Source organism: Salvia miltiorrhiza, chromosome 7, assembly GCF_028751815.1.
Source record: "Salvia miltiorrhiza cultivar Shanhuang (shh) chromosome 7, IMPLAD_Smil_shh, whole genome shotgun sequence".
In the NCBI taxonomy this organism is placed as follows: domain Eukaryota; kingdom Viridiplantae; phylum Streptophyta; class Magnoliopsida; order Lamiales; family Lamiaceae; genus Salvia; species Salvia miltiorrhiza.
Window position 1 is genome coordinate 1577236 of NC_080393.1, and position 25084 is coordinate 1602319.

Genomic DNA, 25084 nt, shown 5'->3' on the forward strand with positions numbered 1-25084 from the left:
GCATTGTCACAGTTCTTGCTATTAATCAAGACAAGATATCAGTTCACACATCATGCAGTCATCAGGGATCTATCATGGAAACATCCTATGCAAATCAAGGCACCTCAACTATTTTGTTGAGGGTTGAGAGAGATGAACATGTAAAATAAGGAAACTTAGCACAGTCCAGCGCAGCCAGCAGATCTTCTGCAACGCTGACGACCGGGTTGATGACCTAGCTTCATTAGGCAATACATCTGCAGGTTGTTCAGTCGAAGGACCATCGCTTGATTCCTGGGGAGGAGGGCTCTCGGCAACTGATCACAGATAGAAATTCACAGGAGATTCAGTGTGGAGCTTTTTTTCATCATGAATGGGGTCAAAATATCTAATACCACCATTTGTTATCATTGAAGGAGATGATATCATAATCATAATACTAATAACTATGAACTATCAGTATTTTAGCATGAGAAATGTGAAAAAAAGATACAATCAGATTGCAGCATTTTACCAGTATTTTGAGGCTTTGGTTTGTTGGAGCCTGTTAAAATAGAAAATCACTAATTTTAGAATAACAAAAACACATATCCAAAAGGCAGTAACAGATTGAAAATTGTGGCCAAGGAAGGAATGATCTGCATTACCTGATATGCTGTGAAGAGGAGGCAAGGCAGCTGAACCTAATCAATTCATCATCACAAAGAGATTAATAAGCATCGAATAATCAACAAATTAAACATGAATTAGACTTCAGTTATAAATAATTTAGCAAATTGCAGAAAGATCGAGTTTTATAAATAGCATGCTTGATAGTGAGCATACAATTTTTGATTCTCAGAACTAATCGAATATCACTTCACTATGTGAATTCCAGTTTAACAATCAAAGTTTCAGCATAACAGCGTATTATCTTAATCAAATATTTAAATTAAGTAAAGTAATTATGAACATCAAAAAACTCATCATAAAGCTTATCAATATGCAAAGATTATGAACCCGTAAACTGATGATAGGAAAATAAACGCGAACTGAATCAAAAACAGTTTACTCAATGGAAATGCATTTACAGATGCAGAAGAAATCATATTATTTGCCTCATAAAATGTATAATTCTTCATATCAAATTCAAATCCAACCAGACAGTACGAAACAGGAAGAAATATTGGAAAAAAAAAAGATCATCAAATTGAACGAGGAGAAAAGCGAATCGATTATCGCAGGTGCTAGAGTTCAATTATCATGTAAAACGCATCACATTCACATAAATCTACGCAGAATTCAAAATCGAACCTGAACAGAGTGTTTGGAGCGAGAAACTAGCAGTAGAATTTTGATCATTCCGCGGGCAGAAGGATGTGAGAGAGAGCAGCTTGCTGGAATTGAGCGGAAATCCGAGAATATCCGGTTCGAGAATCAAGTAGCAGAAGCAAATGGCGGAGCCGTTCGTGAAAGCTTTGGAGACGTCGTCGCAGCACTCCTGCGGGGGGAAGTCGGTGCGGTTGTTGGGGGAGGCGCCGATGAAAGGGAGGCACGAGGAGAAGACGACCAGCTCGTCGGTGCAGGCGGGGGAGGGGAGCATCATCGGCGATTGGCCGGCGTCAGCGGCGGAGGTGAGAGCGGCGCGGTGGAAGAGGAGGGTGAGGAGGAGAGGGAGAATGTACAGCGCGTGATCCATGGCGGTTACCGGTGATCGATGAGCTGTAAATCTGTTGAATGGATAGTGAAAGTGTGTCATGGATTGGCGGGAATTTTAACTGATTTTCTCTTCCCGAAATGCCCTTCTCTCTCTCACACACACACACACACTTCTTTTTACATTTTAATTAATGGACAAAAGTCACAAAACTCACACAAATAATTAGCTAATTTAGGATAGTCATTAATGATTAGTGTACATATATGTATTAATGCATGTGACTAGTAGAAGACTTGAAGTAAGACTCTTTATTTAATTCATGGATCAAATATAATATAATAGTTCAACTTAATTGAGCACTCCAGCGTGCATATATTTATACATTGCATATGTTTATACGTTTCGACTTAAAAAAAGAAAAGAAAAATTATATGTCGCTTCGATTTTTTTTTTTCCCGGTGTACTATTTCACCATGTATTTTTTTTTTACAATAACTCATCAACCAAATTTTCATAATTCCACTTTCCTCATTTCCCTTTTTTTGAACTTAAATTACATAAATAATATTCTTTCTGACTCATTAATAACGTCTTAATTTCTTTTTCTAAATTGTTTCATTTAAAATGTCTCAATTCAAAAAATGAAATAAATTAAGAGTATTTCCTTAATTTGTGCGCCTCAATTTCACTTTATATTCATTTAATTTTCTAATATTTTCTCTTTTTCTCTCCTCATTTTTTCTAATTGAGTTTAAAAACACTACTTCATCTAAATCCCCATTTCTTAATTTGCGTGCTTCAGTTTTTTGAAACGTTATAAATAAGACGGATGAAGTAACTCAAATCTCTAAGTGAGACGATACTTTTTTATTTTCAAATAAATAAACTCCCTCGTCGAAATTCGTATATTAAAGAAATGGATGATTTTATTCTTATTATTCTTAATTATTGCATTAAAAATTGGGAAAAAAAATTAGATTGATTATGAGGGTAAAATGAAAAGAAGAAAAAAAAAATATTGCATTAACATGTTATTTCTCTTTGTACATCAAATGAATCGCACTTCTCAAATTCTCAATTATTACATATAAAAGAAGAAAAAAAATCCCATAAAATGAATATTTAGCCCATGACCAAAATTAAATCCTAGTAGCACTTGAACAAAAAGACTCCTAACATAATAAAAAGAGACGGCAAATCAACGTGACATGAAAGCGCAGCGGATGGAAGCAGAGTCGGCCGCATTCCCGGCGGCGTGAATTCCGGCACTACGTCACTTTCCGGGGGCAAAGACGCCGGAGATAGCTCTTCATAATCATCATCACCTCTAGGACTAGGCGGCGATGACAGCGGAGCGCCGTCATCTTCGTCTGAAACATCACCAGATTTATAATTCATTTTCTTAACGTTTCAATTTTGGCCCGTGACTGAAAATTCGGCATCGAAAGCTGAATAAGCACGTCCGACTCTCATGTGATATACACAATAAATGAGGTTAAAACGAAAATTTCGTAATTAAACTAATTTATTGTGTATTCCACATGAGAATCTGGCGAGGTGAAGTCGATGGCGATATAATTTATCCGTTGTTAAATTAATTAATGACGAAAATAATTAAATTTACGACGGAATAATCTGTCGCTATCGGACTACGAATTCTCATCTCGAACTAAAGTTAAAATTTATTTTCTGCAACGTTGAACGTTTTCCTAAAAAAACAAAGGAACATTCCGATCTTCAAAATTCAGGCCATATACTATATTTAACCCTATTAAAAAATAAAGATATTTGCATACAAATTATTGAACTTTTAATAAATTTTGATTTTGAACACAAACTTTACACTCCGTATGAAAATTACTCAATTATCATTTTTTTTCCTCGTTTGCATACTTGTCTATTTTTCGAAAATGTGCCTAAAATGACGTCGTTCCATCCAACTATATAATATAATATTAGTTGTAGTTTTCCATGCGATTATATTTATGCTAATATTTATGCCATGTTACCAATCGTAAAATGAGTGAATAAGTAAAATGAATAAAAAATTAAATAATTTTAATATAATTTTTAAGTCTTTATGTATAAAATGAGAATTTATTAAAATTTGAGTAATTTATATACAATTAAACCTTAAAAAAAATTGTAATAACTCAGAAAAAAATGTAAATCTTGAAATGTACCTGGTGGTGAGAGAGGGCTGGCAGTAGCTACAATTGAGAAAAAAGAAAAAGAAAAAGAAAATATGAGAGGCATGCATACATTTGCAAAATAAAAGGTGGAGTTTGGTGAAGCTTCCACTTATTACAAGAAAATGCGGCTTTAACGATAAAAAAAAAAATCATCGATTGTTAAAAATGAAAATTCGATCGTTAAAATGGCTAATGATCAAATTAACGACGGATTTGAGATGTCATTATTTCGATGATCATTCCGTCTTTAACGACCAAATTTTCGATCGTTACAAATATCGATTTCGATCTTATAAAATATCTACCTCTGCATTCGACTGCGACGCCGGGCATTTTGCAGGCGCGTGGGAGAGACATCGCTAGAGGTCGATTGAGGGGCACTTGGAAAGGAGCTCCGCCGGTGACGATGAGGCAGAGGCAGTCTTGGCCGTTGCTCATGAGGTTTTTGAGCGAGCTGCAGCAAGCTTCGGTGGGAGACGACGCGCCGGAGCCCGTCGTGAGGTAGCTGACGCAGGAGCTGAAGCTTCGCGTCATCGCCGCGCTGCAAATCGTGCTTGATTGGCTGCTCACTTGCACAACTACTGCTGTTGAAACTAAACACAAGCCTGAAAATAGGCATTCAAATGATTTCAATTTTGCCATTGGCTTGGCTTTATGTGTGTCAATGGATTTCAATATACATATATGAGAGAGAGAGAGAGAGAGAGAGAGAGAGAGAGGAGAGGGTTTTGAAGCTCAGCTACCTTAACTAACTTTGTTGATTAGGTTTGTAGGTTAGTTATCTAACTGTATGAATTGAACTCCCAATAGCTTGACACATGTTTGTTTTATTTTTATGAAGAAAAATGTTTTTTATGGGATTATTGTCGGAAAATACTCAAAGGTTGACGATTTTTTGGTTTAAATCGTGTTTTTTTTTTTTTTTGTCGGAAAATACATGAATTTATAAGATTGATTTTGATTCATAATTTCGTCGAAATCCAATCTGAATAGTCTCACGACTTGCTATTTCTCACTGCGACATCATATTGAGTGAAATTGCCTGTCGTGAGATAATTTAGAATTAATCTTAAATTCATTTATTTTTCGGCAAAAAAAGGGTGATGATATAAACTAAAAAGTTGGTAAACTTTGGGTATTTTTCGGCAATAGCCCATTTTTTTATTGTGAGAATTGAGAATATTGTATTGAACCTATAAAGTTACTGTATTCGTTGTGAAACTAACTGCACTCGAAAAGAATAAGAAATTAAAACTCATGAGATTTGAAATGAGGTATTGCATTCATCCATAAAGGTGATGTGTCTGATCGTAGATCTTGGTGATCGACGGCTGAAAAGAGTTCTCACTTTCATACTTAAATAAGAGTTCTCATTTGGATCTCTTACTATACACCTATTATCGAGAAACCACATGTACTGATTGGCATTCAAGAACTATTTATGGATAAAGTAATTATCATTTTATCAGAATTCGAGTTTTCATTTCATTTTATTTAATTTTGGAATAAAAGTTATTGTTGAGGTAAGATTAGAAATATAGTTCACGATCACATATTTATTTTGTTAGTCTTCTCATTATATATGTAAATTAGCAGTATAAAAATCTGAAGTAACAGACAACAAACTTGTTTATGAAACTTGTTCAATTTGCTCTGTTAATTCTGTTTTGTTTTGCTTCATAAAACCTTATAGTATGTGTCTGATAAAGAGTTTGATCATCATCACATATCAAGAAACAAACAATAATCTTATATTACCAATCCTCAATCATCAAATATTACAAACAAGAAAAACAAATAATAAACATAAAAAATATCACATCTCCCCTCACAAATCCAATCACAACTATGTAAAAGAATATGCAGTAATCTTGCAGAGCTCATTTCACTAGTACTTCAATGCCATGGCTGCAAGAACAGCCACCAAATGCAGAGGCGAAATCCGGTAAGAAGGCTGGGCTGCAGACGGCGTCACCCCAGCCCTGCTCCCCGTGGTGCTCGTTGGCGTGTCACCTGCAGTGCCCGGAGCCGGTGGAGCTGGAGTCTCCTCGCCTTGTGGAGACAATGCCTCCGGTGGAGCTAGGCCTAAACCATATATATAATTAAGATCAGATGAAAAAAAAAAAAAAAAAAACCAATTTTCTTGAAATATTTTTAACCTAAATTTGGACTAATGGTACATACCTGAGACACTTGGAGAAGGGGCTGCATTGGGGGAGAGAGACGGGGCGCTGGCCGCGGGCGCTGGAGCTGGAACCGGAGCACCATCGGCTGCAGATAGTCGAACCGGTTTTTTTTTTATCATAAAAAAGAAAGGAAAAAAAAAGAGTAGTAGTAGTTTTTTTTTTTATCTAACCTTTGCATTGGAGGGGGACGCCGGGCATGTTGCAGGCGCGGGGCAGGGAGATGGCGAGGGTCCGGTTGAGGGGGACGTTGAAGGGGACGCTGCCGGTGACGATTAGGCAGAGGCAGTCCTTGCCACTGCTCATGAGGGACTTGAGTGAGTTGCAGCACTCTGCAGGGGGGCTGGTCCCACTGAGGCTGCTGTTGGTCACGAAGTTCATGCACGGTGTGAACGTCGTGATCATGGAGGGCGTGCACGGGGTGGTGATCTGGGCCGAGGTTCGGGAGAGGAGTGCGGTTGCAACGAGTGCTAGGGCTAAGATCGGGAGCTGGGAGGCCATGTTGTTGTTGTTGTTGTTGTTGTCGTTGTTGTTGTTGTTGATTTTTTAGGTTAAGGGGAAATGGTAGTGATGAGATTGGTTGGAGGTGTTAGGATGTTGGAATGAGAGATGGAGATGAGTGAATTTATAGATGGAAGAGTTTGGATTTGGAAAGCAATTAATGGAGGGAAAAAGGGATAGAAGATCTCACCTAAAGTGGGATTTGTGGATCAACTACTTATAACTAATTATGTGGGACATGATTAGGATGTTTATCAAATTAAAATGAGTTTATTAATTTATGTGTTGAGTCATGTTTGCCACTTGGCTTCTTTGTCTTTTCTTAAACAAGAACTCCAATGTTTTCATCTTGATGTGGTAATTAAATCGTTTGATGATTGGATGAAGAGTTTATTTTTTATTTATTTTTAATTATAGGGCGAGTAGTATATTCTAGAGAAGGAAATAAAGGGTAGGTCTAGAGTTATTTATTTATTTATATTTTAAGAGGGGATTTAATGATTCTAGTAATTAAGTCAGAAGAAGTAAACATTAGATGCAGTTGAACAAGTTAATTTGAACACAAATTAAAATAAAAAAAATCCTGCCTAGCTTAATTTATGTATCTGAGGTTAATTTTCACCAAATTACATCAAATTAGAAATTCTACAAGATTTATAAACTTTATATGCAGCACTGACTCGGACCTAGTGATAAAATGAGTTTTTCTAGATTAAAGATCTTGAATTTTATTAACAGCATGTCACACTTAATTTTTAAATAAACAATAAAAAATATTGGGAGCTTTAGAATCTAGTCAATGGGATAAAAAGGGCATAAATTAGCACAAAATAAAAAATAAAAAAATAGTGATATAGATTTGTCAGATTAATTTGAAAATTGTGTTGGATTCCAAATTTCATGTAGAGGTTGTAAATTTTTTATTCAATTAACCCTATCCCTATGTATTAATTAAATCGAACTCATTTTACCAATAAATTTCGGTGCCAATAATCAATTTTGTTGTCTCAAATAAGACAAGTGTGGCATGCATGAAATTAAGTCAAATAAAGGCATAGAGTTAGGTAATCAACTAGATGATTACTAGTGTTAAATTATTACAAATACATGAACCTTTTGCATAAGTACTAGGTAAACATGTATTAATGTACGTATACAAGAGAAATTAACACGAAATAAAAAAATAATTTACATAAGTCTACTACTAAATATGACACGTTCGACAAATTTGGCTAAGTAAATTGCGGCTCTTACCTCATAGGATCCCTTCTAGTTTACCAATATACTACTACTTTCTAGCAATTATTATCAAAAGGGAAATTAATCCACAACATTTATTAATCATAACCTATGTATATATATTGATGGCTAGTTTATGTGAATCCCAATACCACCAAAATTAAAAACAAGAACCAAACCAACACATATATACTATATTTTCCCCTTAATTCACATTTCGAGTTTGAAATCCATCAAAATGGCGGCAAAATCGACTGCGATCGTCGGTGCATTTATAATATTTGCCGTTGTTTCGACGGTAGTAATAGCTCAATCTGATTGTACGAGTGTGATCGTGAGCATGGCGTCGTGCCTCAGTTACGTGTCGGGGTCGGCCGCCACGCCGTCCACGTCGTGCTGCTCCGCCCTGGCTAACGTCGTTAAGACACAGCCGCGGTGCCTCTGCACCATAGTCAACGGCGGTGGGTCGTCGTTGGGCGTCAGCATCAATCAAACCCTCGCACTCGGTTTGCCCGGCGTGTGCAAGGTGGACACGCCACCAACTAGTAGATGCAACGGTAAGTGAGTGTCGTGAATAATATATTATACTCCTTTCGTCCCATCAAATTAGTTCCTTATTCTTTGTTGGGATGTCCCAAATATATATAATCCACTTTCTTAAATGAAAGTGTATTAAAAAATATAGTAAAATGGCATTACTCATTATTCGTGAATTGGGGTGTAATTTGGATATTATGCAATATTGTGTTTTTTAAAAAATAGTGCAATTAATTAATGTAAATGTGGAATTGATTTATAATTTGTATAGTTGTTAATGGGCCTGCAATGTCTCCTGTGGGTTCTCCAGAGAGTGCACCTCCAGAATCTGTGGATGGATCGCCTGCAGGCTCTCCCTCAGTCACAGGTAAATTATATTCCATATTTTTTATTATCTATAAATTAATTAAATTCGTGAAAATCAAGAACTTTAATATATAACAAACAATAGAAGAGCATAAAGTATTTTAAAGATTGAGTCTAATATATAAATATTTCGAGTATTGGGATTGGATCAAATAAAAACCTCTTTTAACGTACAAACTACAAACCACTTGCACTTAACTTATAAAATAATTGCACTTCACTTATAAAGTATCTGTATTTTAGTGGTCTTGGATTCGAATCCCAAAAGGAGCAAAAGTAAAGTGCAATTTATTACTACGAAAATACAGATACTTTATATGTTAAGTTATAGCTTAAGTGCAAGGTTTTTAGTTTTTATGTTATATATATATATATATATTGGTTTGTTATAGTGAAAATCACAATTTAAAATGAGAACGGAGAATATTGCACTCATGTGTAAAGTTACTACATTCGTTGTGCAATTATCTGCACTCGGAGAAGAATAAAATCGATTCCTTTAAGATTTGAATTCAGGTGGTGCATTTATTCATCAAGTCTATCAAGATGATTGATCCACGATTGATCTTCATGATCTAAGGATTGATAATGGTTTTTCGTTTTCGTTTTAAATCTTTGTTCTCGTTTAAACTTCTCCATGTATATGTATCTATAACTAATGAACACATTTTAAAGATAAACGATACTACACTCTTAGTTCTTTATATAACCTATATTTTTTTTTCCTAAAAGGGAAGGGTTAATATAAATTAAGCTCTCATATTTTATCTGCTCGACTCGTCTCGTTTACACCACGATTATGCAGGGTCGAAGACGACTCCCTCGGATGGCGCAACCTCAAGCGGAAGCACAACCAACATCAATATTGTGGCCAAAATCATATTCTTCATCACAGCTGCATATGCTTCATCAGCTCTCAAGATCTTCTGAATTTATAGTTAATAATTATATCATAATATATGTTTATGTGTGTCTTAGCTAAGTGTGTGTGGTTGTGAGTCTTATTTATTATTAATTGCAATTTTATTTTCCTGTACGAACCATTGATGGTTTATGAAATATTGTGCGAGTTTTTAAAAATGTGACTTTAATAATTTGGTGAGAGAATGTTAATTGTTTCAGTGTTTGTTGGAATATTTGCTATGGAATTTATGTTTCTGAATGAATTTGAGTCTCTCTTTATTTTATTTTCGTATTTCTATTCAAATACCTCTTATAATTTCCAAAAAAAAAATGTTCTAACAACTCCAAACTATGAGATCTTCTATTCCAATTTTATATCTTATCATCTGTATTCCACTATAAATTTGTCTATTTTAATAATATTTATTTTTTAGAAAATATTGTTATAATATAATATATATTTATTGAAAAGTGGAATTTATACAATAAATCATAAGCAATCCAAATAATTATTTTCAACTAAAAATACAAATAAATTATAAATTCAAATTGAATTAGTGAATCCTAATTTAATAAGTACACAAGTAAACTCGAATAAAAAAATCTACACTTAAACTAAATTAAAACATATTAAAATTGATGAAAAAAAATAAAATAATAATTAAAAAATTGATACTGGAGCATGGAGTGGGACACCAAAGTTAAAAAATAATGGAGCTTTGATTTTTATATAATTTATAAAACTAATAATATCAATAATAATTTTAATATTTAAAATTAAAATAATTGTGTAAAATAATAATAATACAATGTAATTGATGCTCAAAGAAGATGAGCAACATATCACTTATTTCTCCTTTTCTGACACGTGTATGTAAAAAAAAAAAGGAATTACGAATTAATTTGCAAAAAGGTTCAAGTGAATAACTTGGCAAAATTAAGGTGACTACACACTTTCAATAATAAAAGCCATTAATGAACCCTCGATATTCTTGACCATAAATATCTTGTACTTTGATTAATTTTCTGACATACCATATTTTAACAACCTCATTAATTATTGTATCATTGCTCGTAAATAATTACACAATAACTTAGGTACGTATTGTATAACTAAGTTGCACCTACATTCAAACCCTGATCTGCACCCTTATTCAAATTTGCATCCTAATTCAAATCGTGTAGATGATATTATCTGAGTGCGGATGCAACCCGATTGTATGATACACTCAGTTGTATCCAAGACCACCTCAAATAATTATATGATGCATTGTACTACTAGAGATTCAATGTACCATACTTGGTATCTCAGTTTTTCTCAAATTTTAATTTTTTGATTATTAACTAAGATTTATTCTATCTAATTAAAACATATAATTAATTTTTATCAGTTAATTTTTTTATTAGCTAATAATAGATTGATAAAGTCAAAATTATGATACATAATTTGTAAAATCAAAAAATTGAAATAAAATTAAGTATAGTTCATAATGATATACTTTCTCTGTCCCGTAAGAGTGTGCACTTATTTTTATTTTAATACGTCCCACAAGAGTCTGCATTGATATTTTTGAACACAAGAGTTTTTTTCATTTTTACTCTTATTTTATCAACTTATTTACAACTTTACCACACTTGCTCAGCCATAAATCCCTTTTTTTTTTTTTTTTATCTCAGTATCATAATACTACAATAAAAGTGAGCCTCTTACTCTATTCATAACGCACTAACCTAATAATCCCTCTGTCGGTCAAGATTATTGCACTTTGGTTGGGCATGAGATCTAATAAAATTGTTGGTGATTTTTATGTAGTGGAGAAATGGTCCCACCATTTTTGAAATGAGTGGTTGAAATTGAATAAGAGGTAGATTTTTTGTAAATAAAGGATATTGTAAGGATGAATGATAAGAAAAAGATGTGAGACCATACCCTTAAAAGGAAAGTGACATAATATTTGCGGATGCCCAAAATGAAAATTGTGTCATAATCTTGACGGACGTAGGGAGTATTTACTAAAACACGTGCCACAAATATCATGCACACTCTTGTGAGATGAAATGAATAATAAATTTTATTTTTATAAATATAAAAAATATAATAATATATAGATATATTAATACAAAATCATAGAACATTGAATATGAACTCGCATCATACACATTCCAACCCCAAATAATTCAAAGTGATCACACATAATAATCAAGGTTGCTCACCCACATAGCCTAACCCTTTTCCATCTGTCCTAATCCTAATACTAAATAAATACTTCTCTCCCCATAAAAACCTATGAATATCTCAAACATAATCAACTATATATTATATCCCCACATTAGGAGAAAGTTGGTAAACCACCCCACCCCACCCCACCCCCACCCCCACCCCCAACCCCAACCCCTTATACCCCACCCTATATAAACCCCACAACCAAATCCAAACTCTCCATCACAAAAAAACAAAAACAAAACTACAAACTTTCTCATACAAAAACCTCAAGAAATGGCACACCAACACATCTCAATGGGCTTCGCCGTGACTCTTCTCGCCGCCGCCCTCTCCGCCGGCGTGGCGACGGCGCAATCGAGCGACTGCACAAACGTCCTCATCAGCATGTCGCCGTGCCTCAACTACATCTCCGGCAACTCCTCCTCCCCCTCCGCGGGGTGCTGCTCGCAGCTGCGCACGGTGGTGGGATCGCAGCCGGAGTGCCTCTGCGAGGTCCTCAACGGCGGCGGCTCCAACCTCGGCCTCAACATCAATCAAACTCAGGCTCTGGCATTGCCCGCCGCCTGCACTGTCCAAACTCCGCCTCTCGCCCGATGCAACGGTAACAATTCTTCTTCTTCTTCTTCTTCATTTCCACATTTTTTAATTCGCACGTGAGCTTAATGTTTTCTTGCAATGGCAGCTGCTTCTCCGGCTGGCTCTCCCGGCTCAGCACCGGACTCTCCCAACACCAACTCAGGTATGTACGACGTTTAGGGTGTAAGGAAGGGATAAACTCAATTTACCACCTTATATCTCGTTTGTTTTGACGTAATAAAAAATTGTGAGAAACGCCTTATAAAATTTGAAACAACACATTTTCCCATAGACAAAATATAATTTTATATTGTACCGCCTTATAAAGAGAAATAAATGTATTACTCCGTATGTCCCATGCCTCACTTCTTGTCGACACGAAAATTAAGGAAGATATGTAAATTAGACAAAAGTGATAAGAGTCCACAACTTTTCAAAAATTAAATATTGTCTTTTATGGAAATTAACCATCTTTAATGGGACTGACCAGAAATGAAAAGTGAGTCATGTTTAGCAGGACGGAGGGAGTATTATTTAAAGTAAAAAGATATATGAAATGTGGTCGTGCTTTAAGTGCTAAATTTATACTCAAAGTTTTAATAAAATGATTGGTGATTTTTATGTAGTGGGAAAATGGTCTCACCATTGTATGAAACGAGTGTTGAGAGATTGAATTGAATGTGGGTCAGTGGTGGCTTTTTTGTAAATAATGAATATTTGTAAGAGAAACGATAATGAAAAAATGTGGACCATATTAAAAAGGAAATCTCATACTTTTGGTGGATGCTAAAAATAGCAAAAGTGTCGTACTTTTGGTGGAAGAAGCGAGTACCTCATTATAAAAAGCAAACTTTTTTTTTTGCAATTACAACATCTTCATAGGTAAAAAATGAGGAATTAATCCAAAAGAGGGGGAAGGGGGGGGGGGGGGGGGAAGAAAGAAAGGTGTTCTTGAAAAAAATTGTAAAAATTACAAATTTTAATGAATGTTTGTTTAATGTGATATGGCAGGAGAGGGATCTAAGACAGTGCCAAATGGTGATGATGGTTTCTCAGATGCAAGTTCAAATAAGTTGGGTGTTACAGCTTTGTTTTGCCTTCTCTTCGTAGCATCCTATCTCAACATGGCTTGATTCTTCTTCATTCATCATTTATACTTACCAATATTGTATGCCAATTTTTGTTTCTGTATTTTTGAGTAGTGATGGTCAGCTATTATATTGTTTATTCCATTTTGACATGACCTATTTTTTGGGGTCTCATTATGATTTTGTACCATGCTTGAAGAAGAGACTATTGCCAGTTTCTTCTCTTCCAAATAAAATCTGTTCGTTTTGCTCTGTTTAATGGTTTGTTTTTGTTTCTATTTCCCTCAAATTGAGCAACAAAAATGAATCATTAATAATCCAAAATGACATGGACAGGCTGTAAACGAGCCGAATCGAATACTAGCAGGTTCACGTTCAATCGTTTAAATATTCAAATATTCAAGTTTGGCTCGAGTTCGATTCGAGCTTCTATCTTGTTGATTAAGCTTAGCTTGTCACCCACTTAACAAGTTTGAGCTTGATTCCAGCTCAGCTCGTGTGATACTCAATAATATCAAATTCATGCTTAAGATCACTTCATTAGATCTTCGCATACATAGTGTTCGAGCAAACTCGTTAAAAATTTAAGAAAAACTTCTTAATTAATAATTATGTTACTCGAGCTTGAGTGCACTAACTCGATTGAAGGTTCGTGAATCTGCTCACAAACATGTTCATGAACAATCGAATTCAAACACGTTTGTGAGCTCAACGACCCGAGTGCTGTTAGACTCGAACTCGGTTATCAAACTCGAAATCAGGCCCGAATTCGGCCCGTTTACTATCGAATTGAGCTCTCGCATCCCAGTTTCATGATAATTGTAGTCCATCAAGTATTTGCAAGAATCTAGTTTTATACAAACTACATCTAAAAACTAACAAGCTATGTTAAAAAGGAGAAGGCATACAAATCAAACAACATTAAGATATCATTTCCAAAAATGCTACAATGTTCATCTACAACACGAACATGGCAACCATGGTGAATATACAAGCTCGACCTCTCACCACTGCACATTGCTCTCCCTCCACAAGCACAAGGAAAGCTGCCCACATCGGACGAGTTAGTCATAATCTCCGTTGATTTCTAGTTTCCTCTTCTGCATCTGCAATTACAATTTAATTCCCAAACTTAGCCAATGAAAATATTAGTTGAACCAAAACAATTTACTCATCATCCTATTTTCATGTATCATCACGGTTACATAATGATCCAACAGCAGAAAACTGGGTGCAAAATGCCAACCTTCTGGGACACAGGGACAATGAGTGAACGCGATATGATAATGCGAATTTTGAGAGCAGAATTTAAGAAGACAATGTGGGCTGTGAAACAAGCACAGAGATGAATATTATGCAAACGAGTTGATAATAATCGATAATCATATCTAATGAAATTTTGACATATGCTACTACTTCAACTTGTAGCTAAGAATATAATGTTACTTCCAAGTCAGATAGTCCTTAATGTTGCCCTCATTATCCAACCTCCTGGCCCCTAACACCACCAAAAATCAATTGGATTAATAAAGCAGTAATGGCACAGTCAACAGACCCTATCTCCCCATTTCTCTATTTTCGCAATCAAGAAACAACAGAAAAATGACTACAATCATGCAATTTCTTCTGCTACCCTGTTCAGCATAGTATTTCCCCAGATGCTCCAGCCTGAAGCAAATAACTACAGTATATTTGAGATTTAAGGAAATAAAACATAAATAGTAGTGTAAGTAATAGGCTTTGATGCCTTCCATTATAGCTCATCAGCATATATTTGGTGGCACTAGGTTTCATGTGAATGAGAAATGGAAAAAACAAAAAAGAATCAAACGAATTTAACTTACTCTAACGAGATCTTGATCGCATAAATTCTTCAAGTTTATCCCACACCTCGAGAGCTGCAGCTCTGTCCTGATGTCGCTTATTTTTGCTTATCTGGACATAAATTTTACTTGTATCAGAAAATCAGAGATATAACTATATTATGCTGTGAACCATTATTAATTTAGAATGAGAATCTGAGACTTTTTATTTACATTCTATATTGACCAAGAGCTTTTGTTCTTATGAAATACTTATTATCTACATTTAAGTAATGGGTAAATGTACCCTTTTCAGCAAGAACTATAATCAAATGTCTCTTCATTTGAAGAAACTACCTAATAGGATTATTTAAAAATATGACTTCAGCCCAAGATCCAACATAGAATAAATCCCTCATCTGATCTCTTCTCATTGTTTCTCTACAGCTGTCCCCCATCTCCACCCCCAAGCTGAAAGGTACTTCTAATTTGATATTTCAGGATGTATTTCAAGGCATCCTGGTTCTACAGGAAACCATAAATGGGGCAAATGTCCCAAAACGCAGTACTACATAGGTATGAGTGAGTTCTGTGACTATGGATTACAATCCAATTTGTACATAGAAGAGGAGTTCCAGCTGATTAAGTTGTTGACAGGCACTTAATTTGAGATACTCACCGATATAATCTTGACATTCCACTGCTTCACAACTTTTGCTGATTCCACACTGTCATCCTCAAAGCGCATGAAGAACCCAAGAACTGCAGGAAAAGCATGTTATTAGTGATTTCAAATGTTCCCTTCGAAGGATAAAATGGAACACTATAATAACCCAAGTCTTGCATTTGTCGTAGCATATGGTTGACAATGGCTGTTACAAGTGATATTATCCAAAATCAGGCATGGTACAGCTAAATTAGATTGAACCATCATATCACCATTGCACCAAACTAACCCCACTAATTTGATATTTTACAAAAGATGGTTATAATTATCAACTTTCTTCTCGAAGTCCAAATAACATGTAATCCTGGATATGCAACCTCTCTATGCCAGAAAAAACTTTTACTCATGTCCCAGCTAATGTTCTTATAAGCAAATAAGAAACTCAATGGACACCCGAAGATGGCAATAACATACAATTCCCTGAGAAACTCATTTGTCACATGATTTTTTCGAAAATACCAGACATCTCTCCAATGTATCCATGTAAGAAACCAAAATGTGCTCAAGCCAACATGCCAATGTACATTACACACTCTATAAACTGGAACATAAACTCAAATGCAAGCAATTCAATCACCATTCACCAAGATCAATAGTTTAGTTCCCAGCTAGAACTTACTCTTGTTGAAGATCTCAACATGGTCCTTAAAAGGCCAGTCTTTGAACTGCCACTCCTTCCCAAGCACAAACACAGCCACCACGCGATCCCAATCATCGCTCTTCAGCGCAGACGGCTTGTCCCTCACCTCATAAGCCGTCACCACGCGATCCCTACTGAACTTCTTCTGCACCGTCACGCAATCAGGCTTCCCCCCTTTCATCTGCTTCAGCTTCACATCAGTGGGAATAAAAACTCCATCTTCCAAAAACTCCTTCACATTATATATAGTGATCAGAGTCGAAAATGCACTTGGGACCAAAATGATCGGCACACCTTCCCCAATCTTCCTCATCTTCGTCGCCTCCTCCCCTACGCCAAATCCTCTACTCTCAATTCGATTTTTGGCCACAATGTTATCCTTCCTCTGCAGCGCCTCCGTCCGCTGCCTCTCCTCGTCCCTCTTCAACGCCGAGGTCAGCACGCTGTAGAAATCGCGTTTTTTGAACACCAGCATTGCCTCCTTATCCTTAATCGGCTTCTCCTTGGCCCTAATCAGCTCAATCAAACTAGTCCCGTTGTCCAAACCCACGGCATCGCCCGCCTCGTACTGCAAGCTGCGATCGACGTTGCTAATTTGGGGGTTAATGTTGGGGAAATCGAGGGGGACAATCGAATCGGAGGATTGGACTTTTCCGGTGAGGTAATCGAGGAGGGGCTTCCGATCGGGGAGCGTGACGGCGGGGATGCGGAGGGCGCGGGCGTTCTGGATGTATTCGGTGTGCTTGAGGTGGTGGTTGGTGATGAAGTGGACTAGGGTTTCGAGGGTGTAGCGGCGCGTCTGCTGCACGTGCTTGGAGCGGTAGGCGGTCTCGATGGTGGCGGGGAAGGAGTAGTCGGAGCCGAAGCGGAAATCGTCGCTGACTCGGACGATTCGGTCGAGCGAGTTGCTGATGGTGTATTCACGGAGGAGGGTTAAGGGGTCCATCGGAAACGGAGGCCGCGCCGCGGAGGAGCGGTGGTGCTCAAGAGTTTTCGATTAGGCAGATTTTATTTTCAGGGTTTTAGTGCCACAATTCATCGAATATTTCAATATTTCAATTACTAAATACACATAAGTGTGGGTTAACACTTAACACTGCTCCATCCGTCCACGATAATATTCCACATTGTAAACGACACGAATTTTAAAAATAGTAGGACTCGATGTGAATGGAATTTAAATCTCACTACTATACGCGGAGAAAAATAAAATGTTAGTATATGAACCATATTTCTATAAATAGAAGTGGAGTTTATATTGTGAACAGACCGAAATACCCAAAGTGAAAAAAAATAATATCATAGACGAAGAGCATAATTTTTTCCTCCTGTGTTTTATGTAAAATTCAACATTTTTGCTAATGTTTTCTTATATGCAATAGTACTAATATTTTGTATGTTAACGCATTTTATTTATAAATATTTTTTTGATAAATATAAATCATTAAGCTATTAGTAGTCCCAAATTAATTTGTAATTATGTGATCTTGGGTGAAAATTATATTTACTTATTTGAAAAAGCAAAAATTTAAGAAATACTCACATTTCACAAAATATATAAAATATTTATTTATTATTTTTACCCTTATAAATATTAGTGCATTTTGTATTGATGCTCGAACATTAATGGATGATTGTTTGATTCACAATGATCGAATACGTCAAATTTTAGTGCATGTTTTAAGAATGTTATATTGCTCGACTCGCAGTAATTAAGCATTGATGCATTTACATGCTCTACTCGCAGAAGCAGACTATATTGAGCATTAATTTATTTACCACAAATGCAATATCCTCGTAGTAATTGAACATATTGAGTTTTAGTTAGCGTATTTATCGTTAATGCTCAACATGCTCTCGACTTACATTGATCGAGCAAAATTTACGGTTTAATTAAGGACAACTTCATCATTCAAAGCTCGAAATAAATAATTTTTATAATTTTCTCTTACAATGCTATACACATAAACAAAACACAATCACTAGTTTACTACTTCCTCGAAGATTTTCATTGGAATCATCACCATCGTCGTCGTCATCGAAATAAACAATAGAAACACATCAAGCATCGATGAAATAATTAACAGTAGCATCCGTGGACAAGAGGCTGAAAATGACGGCATCTCTGGGCTTCCCCTTGAGCAAGTAATACTTCCTCAACACCCCCTCCCTCACGAAGCCGGCCTTCTCCATCACCCGCTGCGACGCCGCGTTCTCCACGTCCACCACCGCCTCCAGCCGCTCCAGGTGGCCCCACTCCACGAACGCCGCGTTCGCCGCCAGCCTCACCGCCCGCGTCGCGATCCCCCTCCCCCAGTACTCCGACGCCACCCCGTACCCGAGCTCCGCCCGGCACCGGTCGCTGCCGCGGAACGGCTTCACCGCGATCGACCCCACGACCCGACCCGACGCGCATATCGCCCGGTTCCACGGGTGGGTCAGATCGTGCCGCACGAAGTAATCCGCGGCCGATTCGGGCGACGGGAACGCCTCCCACGAGCAGAATTCGCTCACCTTCTCGTCCATGTACCTGAATCGATTGCATTTATGAAAAATCTAGCTCAATTGCATTCATCGTAGCGACAGCGGGTTTCTATTGAAAAAATTGAATTGATTGATTTTACCATTTCACGGCGGCGTCGGCGTCGGAGATTTCCAGAGGCCGGAGAGTGATGTCGGAATCGGAGTATTTTTCCATGGGATGATTAATTAGGTTTTTGTTTGCTGTGAATTTTGGTGAAATAATGTAGCTTTTATAGGGATTTGTGAATGAAGAATCGCCCAATTTGGCGACAAGCTGAATTTCTTGGTCGATAAGGAAAAGAAAGTTGTGGCGAGTGAAGGAAAAAACGAGGAAATTAGTATTTGCAGCCACCAAAGGGGACTAGCTAAGAATGCTTTCACTTATATAGTTTTTGTTAAATGTGTGTGAAAAATATTTACTATATCAAAACAAGTATTCTATGTTCAAATTAAATGGATTAAGACAATGTTTACTTTAAAAGATTAGTTTTAGATTTTTGACGGATAAAAATAATAAGATTAATCATTTATTTTGTTTATTCGAATGGATTGAAACTTTGAAATATCTCAATGTTCTTAATTATTTTTATCCCATTAAAAGAGTATGATTTGAAAATTCTTACTTTTAAAAATAAAAATTCTCATTCATACATCTTATCAATCATCTAAAATAAACCCCCCTCTAAATATTGATGGGTTTGTTTTTTTTTTTTTGTAAAGTCCATCTGAATGGTGACCAGGTGATTTGGCTGAACGACTAATGATTAGGCTGTCCAAGCGGTTCGATTATCTAGCCATCGACTAGATTTTGGTTGATGACTTTAAATTGTCATATTTCTCAAAGCATGTCAAGGATGTGTAAGATAATATTTTTAAAGTACGATAATGATTGAGACATGAAAAATAATTTTATCTATTTAAACACAAAATGCATGTATTTATAAGAAATGAATATTTTTCATATAGACTCCATAAACATGAGCATTTTAAATTTCCACTCTTATTATTATCATTATCATCTAAATTGTAACATCAATAGATTAGTCAACATTAATAATTTTGAGCCGTGGCCACCACTCCAAGTAATGGCTACCACTTGATTTATTTGATTATCTCTATTTACTTTGACTCACCAATCTTCTCCTACATAAAATCAAAGTATTCCAAGTGACAAAACCAGCAAATATGGGTGAAAACAGAGATGAAATTATGAGTCTTAGACCCATAAAACTATCCGACATAGATGATTTCATGGCGTGGGCAAGTGATGCAAGAGTTGCCCATTTCTGCACTTGGGATTCCTACACTTCACGAGACGAAGCTCTCAACTTCCTCACCAACCACGCCATCCCCCACCCCTACTACCGAGCCATCTGCGTCGTGGGCTCGATCTCCGTCACGCCCGGCCCCGGGGGCCGGGCGGAGCTCGGCTACGTGGTGGCGTTTGAGCACTGGGGAAAAGGGATTGCGACGGAGGCGGTGAGGATGGTGGCCTCCACCATCTTCCGAGAATGGCCGCTGCTGCGGAGGCTCGAGGCTTTCGTCGACGCCGATAATGGAAGGTCCCAGAAGGTTCTAGAGAAGGCTGGATTTGTGAGGGAAGGTTTGCTGAGGAAGCATGCGGTTGTGAAAGGGAAGTCTAGAGATAGGGTGGCTTTCAGCCTTGTTTCCTCTATCCATTCATAGACTCTTCTTGTGTGTGTGAGTGTGTGTTTTCGAAATTGTGTGTAGTTTCGTCCATGTAAACAAAACATGTACAAACATTTGTGCTATTATACATTATAGATATTCCTCGTCCATTCTAATAATAACGTCTCAATAAATGGGGCCCACAAATTAATTAAATATAGAAAAATTAAGAAAGAGATAAAGTAAATTATGAGAGAGATAAATAGAGTAGTGAAAAAATAAGAGAAAAAGAAAGCAAACGATGAGAGAAATATAGAGAGTAAATAAAATAAATTGTTTTTTTTGGGGGGGTTGGGAAGTCCACATAAAATCATGTAATTGGGAGATTAATAGATTATAAATAGAAGGGAAAATTGCACCTAAATACACAAACTTTGCCAAAAATCCATATTTGACGCGAAGTTAGGATTTTACATTTTAATACACCAACTTTCGTTGTTGTCCAAATTTGACACAACTTAATTCTTAAAAATTCAAAAAATAACCTCTTTTTGTAAATAATTATACAAAGACCCACTTATGTTATAATTTGGGACATTTAAACCAAAACAAGATATTTCCTTATGATATTTTCTTTTAAACCATTTTAGGCGCGGATCAAAGATTAAAAGAAAACATCATAAGGAAATGTCTTGTTTTGGTTTAAATGTCCCAAATAATAACATAAGTGGGTCTTTGTATAATTATTTACAAAAAGGGGTTGTTTTTGAATTTTTAAGAATTAAGTCGTGTCAAATTTGGACAACAACGAAAGTTGGTGTATTAAAATGTAAAATCCTAACTTCGCGTCAAATATGGATTTTTGGCAAAGTTTGTGTATTTTCACGCAATTATCCCTAAATAGAATGCCTAAAAGGACGTTATTATTGAGACAAAGAAAGTATTATTTTACTATTTTACATGTGAACTTTTGACCGATGACCACTAAATTTTATATTGTCTTAATAAAAAGTAATTATACATATGAAGAAATGTAATATTTCAAAATTATTACTTTTTTCACGATTTTTTTTTATTTTTACTCACAAATTTGGTCAATTAATTATAGTCGTAAGAAAAAAATAACCATTGATATGAATAAAGGTAATATTAAAAAAATATAGAAATAAATGAAAAAAATAGGGAAAAAAATTTATTGTCTAGAAATTAATGTAATGTTTCAAAATTATTGTTTTTTTCACGAAAACTTGTAATTTTTGTTATTTCGGAGCCAAGAGACCACCATATATACTATTGCAGCGAACCCATTGCGTATACAACAAATCAGAAGAATGAGGTCGGACGATCGATCCATCAACACAAGCTAATTTGTTCTTCGCCATAAGAGCCGTAATCATCGATCGGTTCCAACTTGTGTAGTTGGATCCATATGAAGATGAAAAAGAAAATCAGCGGAAGCAATATGCTCTGGATATCATATTGAAAAATAGAGAATTTGAGGGAAGAGAGAATTTTATTATGCGTAATGCATATCAAACAAAATACAAGAGGTACGTGCACCTTATATATATATATATATATATATATATATATATATACTATATACTATATATTAATCTAGCACACGAAACAAGCGTGTGAACTAGCGTAACTGAAAGTGAGAGCACGCATGCATGCTGTATGCGTGCGTCTCATTTAAAATTTAATAGAAACAACTACACCAACATAGGTTCACTTCTTGATACCAATTTGATCATTTCTCAAGAAACTATAGATAAACATATCTCTAATATCACCTTTATTAAAACCATACTTCCTCCCCTCACAAAACCATGAAATACTACTGGATACTGCAGTAGGAGCCGGGGCCGCCCCCTCCTGTATCCGAGCTCTTCCTCATAAACCCGCCCTTCTCCATCACCTGCTGTGACGCCGCGTTCTCCACTTCCACCACCGCCTCACGGTGGCCCCAGTCCATGAACACCGCGTTCGCCGCCAGCCTCACCTTCTCGTCCATGTACCTGAAATGGCATTTTATCTAACTCAATTGCATTCGACGTAGGCTTTCTATTAAAAAAAATTAATTTACCATTTCACGGAGACGACGCTGTCGGAGATTTTCAGTGGCCGGAAAGTAATATCGGAATCGGAGTATTTTTCCATGAGTTTTAGCTTGTTGTGAATTTGGTGGAAATAATGGAGGTTTTATAGGGATTTGTAAATGAAGTTTGCAGCCAGTAAATAATGGTGGAAATAATGGAGGTTTCAATTATGTTTTCAAAGAAAGTAGTGGCGGCGAGTGAAGAAGAAAAAACGAAGAAATTAGTGTTTGCAGCCACCAAAGAGCTAGGACTATCTGAGAATACTTTCACACATACATTATTAATTTCACATGCATTATTAATTAGTTTTTTTTTTCTAGAGTATACTTTTACATACATTATTAATTTCACATACATTATTAATTAGTTTTTTTTTCTTTTTTTTTTTCTAGAGTTATATTATTACATGTGTTAATAGACAAAAAATATTCATTTTCGTGAAATGTGTATAAAAATATTCATTGTTATAAACAAAAATATTTTATATTTAAATTAAGTGGACGGAATTAAATACCTTAAATGTTGATGATCTTCTTGTGAAAAGTCTTACATATTTTTTACAATTGTATCAGATATGTATATTTTTTCGGAAAAATGAAACGATTTGTCAGTTATCGATCAATAGTCTATTTAGTCGGTGGCTAGATCATTTGATTAGATGGTTAGATGATTTAGCTGGCCACCAAAAAGTGTCATACTTTTGATGGACTGAAAAAGTATCATTTATTACAAGAAGAAAACTATAATGTTGTCAAATTAATTATAAAAGAATGTTTACGAATATTTTAAACATAAATACATGGATCTATGTTTGTTTAATTGATAATCAATAAATATTAAACAACTATAAGTTAATAAGTCAACAAAATTAATTACGAGAAATTAAATTTTAAAAACAAAGGGTAGTGATCAATTATTTAATTAGTGGTTAATTTGTCAAAATAAGTTGAAAATGAGTTAAGTTGAAAATAAATATAACATTATAAAAATATTTATCAGATATTATTATTTTCTTTATTTTAATTTAATAGTCAATATTTATTTCACGAGTAATATTAGATAAATAAAACATTCTAAAAAACTAATTTCCACGTTAATTGTCAATATTAATTTAATTGTCAATATCAAATAAACATTCTAAGAAACCTTATAGTTTCCCTGAATTTGCATTTTTCCTTTGACCTTTAAAATTCTTGTTAAATTCCTTGAACTTAATTTTGTTTCTCGTTTTTCCCATAAAATTGATTGGCAATTTAACTAATGCTGACATGGCTGTCGGAAAGCCACGTAGGATTAAGTTTCCGGCGAAGCAAAAGACATAGTTTAAGTTATAACGTGAAACGACATAGTTCAAAATTATTATTTTTTTCACGAAATTAAACTTGTATTTTTTGTAATTTCAGAGCCACGAGACCACCATATATACTATTGCAGCGAACCCATTGCATATATAACAAATCAGAAGAATGAGGTCGGACGATCGATCCATCAACACAAGCTAATTTGTTCTTCGCCATAAGAGCCGTAATCATCGATCGGTTCCAACTTGTGTAGTTGGATCCATTCAGCTGCTGAGTTACTAATTGAACTTCCGTATTATCACTACTAGGTACCATATTGAAAAACAGAGAATTTGAGGGAAGAGAGAATTTTATTATGCGTAATGCATATCAAACAAAATACAAGAGGTACATGCACCTTTTATATATATATATATATATATATATATATATATATTAATCTAGCACACGAAACAAGCGTGTGAACTAGCGTAACTAAAAGTGAGAGCATGCACGCATGCATGCTGCATGCGTGCGTCTTATTTAAAATTTAATAGAAACAACTACACCAACATAGGTTCACTTCTTGATACCAATTTGATAATTTCTCAAGAAACTATAGATAAGCATATCTCTAATATATATCACCTTTATTAAAACCATACTTCCTCCCCTCACAAAACCATGAAATACTACTGGATACTGCAGTAGGAGCCGGGCCCCCCCCCTCCTGTATCCGAGCTCTTCCTCATAAACCCGCCCTTCTCCATCACCTGCTGCGACGCCGCGTTCTCCACTTCCACCACCGCCTCACGGTGGCCCCAGTCCATGAACACCGCGTTCGCCGCCAGCCTCACCTTCTCGTCCATGTACCTGAAATGCCATTTTTTCTAACTCAATTGCATTCGACGTAGGCTTTCTATTAAAAAAATTAATTAATTAATTTACCATTTC

At 35.8% G+C, this 25084-nt stretch overlaps 8 protein-coding genes across 12 annotated transcripts; 3 read left to right on the forward strand and 5 right to left on the reverse strand.

Annotated features, from left to right (window-relative positions):
* Positions 1 to 6: 6 nt before the first annotated feature.
* On the reverse strand, positions 7 to 1751 carry LOC130993021 (non-specific lipid transfer protein GPI-anchored 25). Its single transcript, XM_057917742.1, has 5 exons — positions 1273 to 1751; positions 627 to 662; positions 473 to 523; positions 163 to 296; positions 7 to 18 (listed from the first exon to the last, which is right to left on the reverse strand). The coding sequence occupies exons 1-5, from the start codon at positions 1715 to 1717 to the stop codon at positions 7 to 9; spliced, it is 678 nt and encodes a 225-aa protein (XP_057773725.1). The 5' UTR covers positions 1718 to 1751.
* Positions 1752 to 2636: 885 nt separating this feature from the next.
* Positions 2637 to 4545, reverse strand: LOC130991441 (non-specific lipid transfer protein GPI-anchored 21-like). Of its 2 annotated transcripts, XM_057915673.1 has the most exons (3): positions 4116 to 4545; positions 3802 to 3828; positions 2637 to 2988 (listed from the first exon to the last, which is right to left on the reverse strand). In XM_057915673.1, the coding sequence occupies exons 1-3, from the start codon at positions 4450 to 4452 to the stop codon at positions 2765 to 2767; spliced, it is 588 nt and encodes a 195-aa protein (XP_057771656.1). In that variant the 5' UTR covers positions 4453 to 4545; the 3' UTR covers positions 2637 to 2764. The 2 variants fall into 2 exon arrangements, with proteins under 2 accessions (XP_057771656.1, XP_057771657.1); XM_057915674.1 differs by lacking the exon at positions 3802 to 3828 and having other exon boundaries at positions 4116 to 4470.
* Positions 4546 to 5537: 992 nt separating this feature from the next.
* Positions 5538 to 6691, reverse strand: LOC130991443 (non-specific lipid transfer protein GPI-anchored 20). The gene is made up of 3 exons (XM_057915675.1): positions 6167 to 6691; positions 5995 to 6081; positions 5538 to 5895 (listed from the first exon to the last, which is right to left on the reverse strand). The coding sequence occupies exons 1-3, from the start codon at positions 6492 to 6494 to the stop codon at positions 5699 to 5701; spliced, it is 612 nt and encodes a 203-aa protein (XP_057771658.1). The 5' UTR covers positions 6495 to 6691; the 3' UTR covers positions 5538 to 5698.
* A 932-nt stretch (positions 6692 to 7623) lies between these two features.
* LOC130991444 (non-specific lipid transfer protein GPI-anchored 5-like) lies at positions 7624 to 9802 on the forward strand. Of its 2 annotated transcripts, none has more exons than XM_057915676.1 (3): positions 7624 to 8290; positions 8542 to 8637; positions 9442 to 9802. In XM_057915676.1, the coding sequence occupies exons 1-3, from the start codon at positions 7972 to 7974 to the stop codon at positions 9564 to 9566; spliced, it is 540 nt and encodes a 179-aa protein (XP_057771659.1). In that variant the 5' UTR covers positions 7624 to 7971; the 3' UTR covers positions 9567 to 9802. The 2 variants fall into 2 exon arrangements, with proteins under 2 accessions (XP_057771659.1, XP_057771660.1); XM_057915677.1 differs by having other exon boundaries at positions 8581 to 8637.
* A 2024-nt stretch (positions 9803 to 11826) lies between these two features.
* LOC130991446 (non-specific lipid transfer protein GPI-anchored 5-like) lies at positions 11827 to 13686 on the forward strand. Its single transcript, XM_057915681.1, has 3 exons — positions 11827 to 12364; positions 12446 to 12502; positions 13351 to 13686. Exons 1-3 carry the CDS (start codon positions 12037 to 12039, stop codon positions 13470 to 13472), a joined length of 507 nt encoding a protein of 168 aa, XP_057771664.1. The 5' UTR covers positions 11827 to 12036; the 3' UTR covers positions 13473 to 13686.
* A 549-nt stretch (positions 13687 to 14235) lies between these two features.
* LOC130991445 (protein CDC73 homolog) lies at positions 14236 to 17715 on the reverse strand. Of its 3 annotated transcripts, XR_009091151.1 has the most exons (5): positions 16576 to 17671; positions 15909 to 15991; positions 15272 to 15362; positions 14674 to 14753; positions 14236 to 14533 (listed from the first exon to the last, which is right to left on the reverse strand). XR_009091151.1 is itself a non-coding variant. In XM_057915679.1 (4 exons), exons 1-3 carry the CDS (start codon positions 17540 to 17542, stop codon positions 15273 to 15275), a joined length of 1140 nt encoding a protein of 379 aa, XP_057771662.1. In that variant the 5' UTR covers positions 17543 to 17715; the 3' UTR covers positions 14236 to 14533; position 15272. The 3 variants fall into 3 exon arrangements, 2 of the variants coding, with proteins under 2 accessions (XP_057771662.1, XP_057771663.1); XM_057915679.1 differs by lacking the exon at positions 14674 to 14753 and having other exon boundaries at positions 16576 to 17715; XM_057915680.1 differs by having other exon boundaries at positions 14236 to 15362.
* A 792-nt stretch (positions 17716 to 18507) lies between these two features.
* LOC130991447 (uncharacterized) lies at positions 18508 to 19467 on the reverse strand. Its single transcript, XM_057915682.1, has 2 exons — positions 19221 to 19467; positions 18508 to 19126 (listed from the first exon to the last, which is right to left on the reverse strand). Exons 1-2 carry the CDS (start codon positions 19292 to 19294, stop codon positions 18658 to 18660), a joined length of 543 nt encoding a protein of 180 aa, XP_057771665.1. The 5' UTR covers positions 19295 to 19467; the 3' UTR covers positions 18508 to 18657.
* Positions 19468 to 20208: 741 nt separating this feature from the next.
* LOC130991448 (uncharacterized) lies at positions 20209 to 20927 on the forward strand. Its single transcript, XM_057915683.1, has one exon. The coding sequence runs from the start codon at positions 20305 to 20307 to the stop codon at positions 20803 to 20805; it is 501 nt and encodes a 166-aa protein (XP_057771666.1). The 5' UTR covers positions 20209 to 20304; the 3' UTR covers positions 20806 to 20927.
* Positions 20928 to 25084: the final 4157 nt, after the last annotated feature.

What these genes read in the sequence shown, in the direction of transcription:
- LOC130991446 (XM_057915681.1), top strand. Translation starts at nt 12,037, where the DNA reads ATGGCACACCAACACATCTCAATGGGCTTCGCCGTGACTCTTCTCGCC. An exon ending in GCCTCTCGCCCGATGCAACG is followed by an intron (nt 12,365 to 12,445) that starts GTAACAATTCTT and finishes TTGCAATGGCAG; the next exon opens with CTGCTTCTCCGGCTGGCTCT. An exon ending in CTCTCCCAACACCAACTCAG is followed by an intron (nt 12,503 to 13,350) that starts GTATGTACGACG and finishes GTGATATGGCAG; the next exon opens with GAGAGGGATCTAAGACAGTG.
- LOC130991447 (XM_057915682.1), bottom strand. Translation starts at nt 19,294, where the DNA reads ATGGAAAAATACTCCGATTCCGACATCACTCTCCGGCCTCTGGAAATC. An exon ending in GCCGACGCCGCCGTGAAATG is followed by an intron (nt 19,127 to 19,220) that starts GTAAAATCAATC and finishes CAATCGATTCAG; the next exon opens with GTACATGGACGAGAAGGTGA.
- LOC130991441 (XM_057915673.1), bottom strand. Translation starts at nt 4,452, where the DNA reads ATGGCAAAATTGAAATCATTTGAATGCCTATTTTCAGGCTTGTGTTTA. An exon ending in CGTCGCAGTCGAATGCAGAG is followed by an intron (nt 3,829 to 4,115) that starts GTAGATATTTTA and finishes TCTCAATTGTAG; the next exon opens with CTACTGCCAGCCCTCTCTCA. An exon ending in CAGCCCTCTCTCACCACCAG is followed by an intron (nt 2,989 to 3,801) that starts GTACATTTCAAG and finishes GTGATGTTTCAG; the next exon opens with ACGAAGATGACGGCGCTCCG.
- LOC130991448 (XM_057915683.1), top strand. Translation starts at nt 20,305, where the DNA reads ATGGGTGAAAACAGAGATGAAATTATGAGTCTTAGACCCATAAAACTA.
- LOC130991445 (XM_057915679.1), bottom strand. Translation starts at nt 17,542, where the DNA reads ATGGACCCCTTAACCCTCCTCCGTGAATACACCATCAGCAACTCGCTC. An exon ending in TGTTGAGATCTTCAACAAGA is followed by an intron (nt 15,992 to 16,575) that starts GTAAGTTCTAGC and finishes CTTTTCCTGCAG; the next exon opens with TTCTTGGGTTCTTCATGCGC. An exon ending in GGAATGTCAAGATTATATCG is followed by an intron (nt 15,363 to 15,908) that starts GTGAGTATCTCA and finishes ATTTATGTCCAG; the next exon opens with ATAAGCAAAAATAAGCGACA.
- LOC130991444 (XM_057915676.1), top strand. Translation starts at nt 7,972, where the DNA reads ATGGCGGCAAAATCGACTGCGATCGTCGGTGCATTTATAATATTTGCC. An exon ending in ACCAACTAGTAGATGCAACG is followed by an intron (nt 8,291 to 8,541) that starts GTAAGTGAGTGT and finishes TAATTTGTATAG; the next exon opens with TTGTTAATGGGCCTGCAATG. An exon ending in AGGCTCTCCCTCAGTCACAG is followed by an intron (nt 8,638 to 9,441) that starts GTAAATTATATT and finishes ACGATTATGCAG; the next exon opens with GGTCGAAGACGACTCCCTCG.
- LOC130991443 (XM_057915675.1), bottom strand. Translation starts at nt 6,494, where the DNA reads ATGGCCTCCCAGCTCCCGATCTTAGCCCTAGCACTCGTTGCAACCGCA. An exon ending in CGTCCCCCTCCAATGCAAAG is followed by an intron (nt 6,082 to 6,166) that starts GTTAGATAAAAA and finishes GACTATCTGCAG; the next exon opens with CCGATGGTGCTCCGGTTCCA. An exon ending in CCCTTCTCCAAGTGTCTCAG is followed by an intron (nt 5,896 to 5,994) that starts GTATGTACCATT and finishes TATATGGTTTAG; the next exon opens with GCCTAGCTCCACCGGAGGCA.
- LOC130993021 (XM_057917742.1), bottom strand. Translation starts at nt 1,717, where the DNA reads ATGACACACTTTCACTATCCATTCAACAGATTTACAGCTCATCGATCA. An exon ending in TCCTCTTCACAGCATATCAG is followed by an intron (nt 524 to 626) that starts GTAATGCAGATC and finishes CTATTTTAACAG; the next exon opens with GCTCCAACAAACCAAAGCCT. An exon ending in TAAAATGCTGCAATCTGATT is followed by an intron (nt 297 to 472) that starts GTATCTTTTTTT and finishes ATCTGTGATCAG; the next exon opens with TTGCCGAGAGCCCTCCTCCC.